The sequence below is a fragment of the Stegastes partitus genome, unplaced genomic scaffold (assembly GCF_000690725.1).
Source record: "Stegastes partitus isolate 25-593 unplaced genomic scaffold, Stegastes_partitus-1.0.2 Scaffold2024, whole genome shotgun sequence".
NCBI classification, from domain to species: domain Eukaryota; kingdom Metazoa; phylum Chordata; class Actinopteri; family Pomacentridae; genus Stegastes; species Stegastes partitus.
In genome coordinates, this window is record NW_007579755.1 from 41,710 (window position 1) to 46,519 (window position 4,810).

Below are 4,810 nucleotides of genomic sequence, written 5' to 3' on the forward strand. Positions count from 1 at the left end.
TCATTAATAGTTGGAAAACCTTACATTTGACTGTTGTGCTCAATAAGTGTGTACAACATACGTACAACTTTAAATGATTTAGTCAAATCCTTATCACTGAGATTACACATGTACATTCGCTAAATGAGATCTTTGTGTTAACATACTGAAATGTACAGGACTTAACAAATTTATTAGACCACCTGTCATAAAAATGAGAAACCATAAACATTTTACAATTCTATCAAAAACCTGTTTCAAACTAAAAGTGTTATTGTTATTTTTTGGGCAAATAATAAACTCAAACAACTAAACAGTCCTTTTTCCACACCTTAAACCAAAAAAATTGATATTGTCTATGGCCTCCTTTGGCCTCGATAACAGCTTGCATTCTTGCTGGCATTGTTCTTATGTAGTTTTCAACAGTTTTTTGGGGGTATTGAGTTCCAAATAGTTTCTAGCTGTTCTCACAGACTTGCTTTAGATGAAACTTTTGTCAATCTTTGAACATACTACATCCCAAATTTGTTCAATAGGATTCAAATCTCAAATTGTCAAACCTCAGATTCAGGAGAAGCAATGCGGATTCCGTCCTGGTCATGGAACAGTGGACCAGCTCTTTTCCCTTGCGGAGCTGCTAAGGTGGGCATGGGAGTTCAACCAGTCAGTCCACATGTGCTTCGTGGATCTGGAGAAGGCCTATGACCATGTCCCCCGAGCGACCCTGTGTTAGGGTAAGGTCCGCAGTAATGCGGGCACTGTACCAGACCGTTGTGGTGAAGAGAGAGCTGAGCTCTCGATTTACCAGTCCATCTACCTTCCAACCCTCACCTATGGTCATGAGCTTTGGGTCATGACCGAAAGAATGAGATCGCGGGTACAAGCAGCTGAAATGAGCTTCCTTCGCAGGGTGGCTGGGCTCAGCCTTAGAGATAGGGTGAGGAGCTCAGACATCCAGAGGGAGCTCGGAGTAGAGCCGCTGCTCCTTCATGTCGAAAGGAGCCAGTTGAGGTGGTCTGGACACCTGAACCCAGAACCCGCTGGAGGGATTGTAACTCTTGGCTGACCTGGGAACACCTCGGGATCCCCGAGGAAGAGCTGGAAAATGTCGCCGGGGGAGGGAAGTCTGGAATGACCTGCTCCGCCTGCTGCCTCCATGACCCAACCCCAGATAAGTGGAAGAAAATGGATGGATGAATGAATGAATGGATGGATGGATGGATGGATGGATGGATGGATTCAAATCCAGACTTTGACTTGGCCAGTATAACAGTTCCAGAACTCCAGATTCCTTTTTCTCAGTCAAATAGTCTCTGCACAGCTTTGAAGTTTGCTTGGGGTCATTGTCTTGTTTGTATATGAACCCATGACCAATCAGATTTAGTCCAGGAGGGATTCCATGATGCAGTGAGATGTTGTGGTAGACGTTCTTGTGCATGATACTGTCAATTTTCACTAATTTGGCCACGATGTTTCCACAAATGGAACCCCATACCATAATGAAATCTCCACCGTGTTTCACTGTAGGTACAATGCATCTGGCATCAAAACGTTCTCCAGCTTTACTGAGGACAGAAACACAACGATGCTGACCAAAGAGGTCAAACTTGGACTCGTCTGTCCAGATAAACCTGACACTGGGTGGTGGTCTAATACATTTGTTAAGCAATGTACATCTGGATTACAGTCAAACTGATGTTGCATTTATGTGCACACTCTCCACAAGCTCATAAAATATCAGCTTAAAACATACCTGTTGCTTCAGGTACTTGCTCTTGTAGACATTCTTCACATCCTCTTTTGACTTAGGGCAGGCTTCATCAACTTTAGTGAGAACAGCAATTTGGGGAATCCCTGCCATCACAGAGTAGAAACCAACACAGTGGGTTATTTTAATATTTTTCTGGTATTTGAAATTGAAACTATAACTGCTATTGAAACAGTTGTATCTGCTCTCACCAATGTCACTGGCTGCTTCTCTGACCTCCTTTATCTTCTGCACAGTGCTGTCATCCATTAGGCTCAGTGTGCTGGCAGGAACAACACAAACCAGAACATGAACTTGGTCATCAAGAGTCGGGGATTCGTTGTATTTTTCATCACTCTCAGACAAGGTGGACCTGGGATCGAACTGGAAAGAAAAGTGCATGTTAACAATTTCTGATATGTTTTCCTGTGACAACAAACACATTAGTTGTTGAAACGGATCACAAATCAGTACACACTGTGCACACTGTATTTACTTAATACTGTGTGATGCTGGTTAAAGAATGCAGTTCTCGTACCTTGTAACCTTCTCTTACGTGTCCCTTCATGACCAGATTGATGTCGTCTACTTGAACTCCACTTTTAGAGCCTTTCTCAAGACCCATAGTGTCACTGAAGACAAAAGGGTAAAAGCTCCCTGGATCTCCTTTCTGGATTTTAAAAGTCCTGTACTGTGAATAAAAACATTATTATGACAATATTCCAACAAAATAACAGCCTGAACAGTTTATCATTTGCTTTTTACTCACTAGCTATATCATGACTATTTGTTCAGTCTCTACTGTGTAACTGCCATTACAATGCACTTCTGTTGTCCTTGAAAGTTCCTTCAACAGCATATGAATGATGTTTAAAAAAACACGACTTAACATAAAATCCTTCTTTATTGATAAATACAACACAATTGATTCATACTCTTTTGGTGAAGCTCTCAGAGGAGTTTGCTTCTGCCAGAGCTCGAGTTGACATCCTCCCTCGTAACGCAGCGTCAACAGAGTTGATGAAGCTGGACTTTCCAGCACATGGTGGTCCACACAGCAGAATTCTGAGATGTTGGACCTCTTTATGAGGCTGATATTTATTAATGTACTGAAGGTCTTTCTGTTTTGCACTGTTAAATAAGAAGATCAAATGAGGATCCATTGAGCACTTACAACCTACACATGTTATATGTAGTTGTAACATACTAACAAGCAGACAAACTTGACGTAACATTGAAATGAGATTTTTACCAAATAAGTTTGTGTTTAAAAAAAACAAAAAAAAAAAAAACAAGAGAAAACACCAGAAGCACCACACCCTCAAGACTCACCCCCATGGTATGTTCCTCCATTGTTCTGTTAAAGTTGCAAAGTACACATGTTAGGTATAAGTCACATATCAAGTAAATAATGTCATTATCTGTTTGTTTTTTTAATCCCTGTAAGTGTAAACAATTAAAGCCCTTCTCCAGTCATTGATTAAAGCCCTAAAAACTCATCTAGTCATATCACTTTATATATTTGTAAATGTATATAATAGTAATTATGCTTCCTCTAAAATGAGCAGATCAGTGAAGTCCCTGCATCCTTCTGTCCTCACCTGTCCTCAGTCATGAGAGTTCAAGCAAACCAGTGAAGCTCAAATGCTAAAGATCTCTCTACCCAATGGCAAGTTGTAATATTGGAGTAATTCAGCCAAACAAGTTGGAACCAAAAACCAGTGTTAAGGAAGACGACTGAGAGTTTTACTCTCCCAGTTGACAAGATCGGTTTGTTATGAAAGTCTGAGTCTGTGTTTTTGAGATTATCATCTTTCATCAGTACACTGTAATTACATTCATGGTGTTGACTGTTTATTCTCCTCATGATGTGTCCTCTAGCATATAAAAAACACCATATAGACATTTAAACAAGGTAAGAAGCCTGATTCACTGGAGGGGAAAAACTGCATCACTGCAGCACAAAGAACCAATGTAGCGTTTTTATGAAGTGTTGTGTGATTAAGAATTGTTAAAACAATAAACCTCTGTATCCAAATAATCCTTTGATGAAAGCCATTCTAATCCAAGACTCTGTTTGTCAAATGCAGCAAATATCTGGCTGGTGGTGTTTTTTCTGGTGTTGTTCACAGCACTGGGTCTGGAAATGGGAAACAAAGAAAGTGAAAGTAATCCAGTGTACTGTCCACGTCTGTGTTCATGAACGAGACAGAGATCAGAGATCAGAGATCAGAGACTGGGATGAACAGCACGTAAACAACACTTTATAAAACACATTTCTATTTGCAGCATGAACCAGGTCAACAGAAAGTTTTCAACTCAAAATATAAGCTTATTACAACATTTCTATGTGTAAGTTTAGACTAATTAACACTAATATAAAATGATAATATCATTTTCTAGATATAATAAAAAGTGTCATGTGGACAAATTAATGCACTATAATAGTGAATTACAAGGTTGATGTACCTGAGAGTGTCTGATGAAGCTGCAACGCTGCTGATGTCTGCTTCTTGTTGCATCCTCTGATGTCTACTGTGTGAGTAGTTTCAACATCCTTTCCACTTGGTCATGTGACTTCTAAGAATTTGCTTTCTAATGGCAAGTGACCTCTGATGCATCATCCTGCAAAAACAAAAAGGTTCGGTGCTGCTCAGCACAACTGAGCTGTCACCAAGAGTCAAATGTCAAAAATCCATGCAGACTGGGTTTACACAGAGCATTAAGATCACAGCAGGAGAGACTGAGGGGAGATTAAAACATGTTTGAGAAATAAACCCAGCTTGCCAGCTATGTATGTTGTGTAAGAAATTCTAAATCATTCTGTTCCTCTTTCCAACATTTGAAGAAGCAGCCTGATTGAGGAAGTGTCTCAGTCGTCTTCAACAGGCTGCGACTCACCCCCTATTTACTGATTTCACAGCCCTCTGTTGTAATAATGGGCCAAAAAACTAAAACGGGAAACTGTTTTTAGAATTGGAGAAAAAAAAATAAAAAATAAAATAATATAATAAGACAAATACATACAAGAATTTAAGTGTAGTACTTGAGTAAATGTACTTAGTTACTCTCCACCACTGTATT

The 4,810-nt window shown here is 39.8% G+C and overlaps 1 protein-coding gene across 3 annotated transcripts in view; it reads right to left on the bottom strand.

Moving 5' to 3' along the window:
• The window catches only part of LOC103373602 (interferon-induced protein 44-like), an 18,118-nt gene extending 13,796 nt beyond the window's left edge, over positions 1–4,322 (bottom strand). For 2 of the 3 annotated variants that reach the window (XR_521080.1, XM_008303522.1), the window contains exons 1-4: positions 2,662–3,052; positions 2,265–2,417; positions 1,939–2,110; positions 1,733–1,833 (exon numbers count right to left, since the gene is read on the bottom strand). Coding sequence is in view for 2 of the 3 variants with exons in the window: in XM_008303522.1 (XP_008301744.1) it covers positions 1,733–1,833; positions 1,939–2,110; positions 2,265–2,417; positions 2,662–2,961 (726 nt within the window). In the remaining variant the exon portion in view is untranslated. The other variant, XM_008303523.1, reaches the window with a different exon arrangement.
• Between the last annotated feature and the right edge of the window lie 488 nt (positions 4,323–4,810).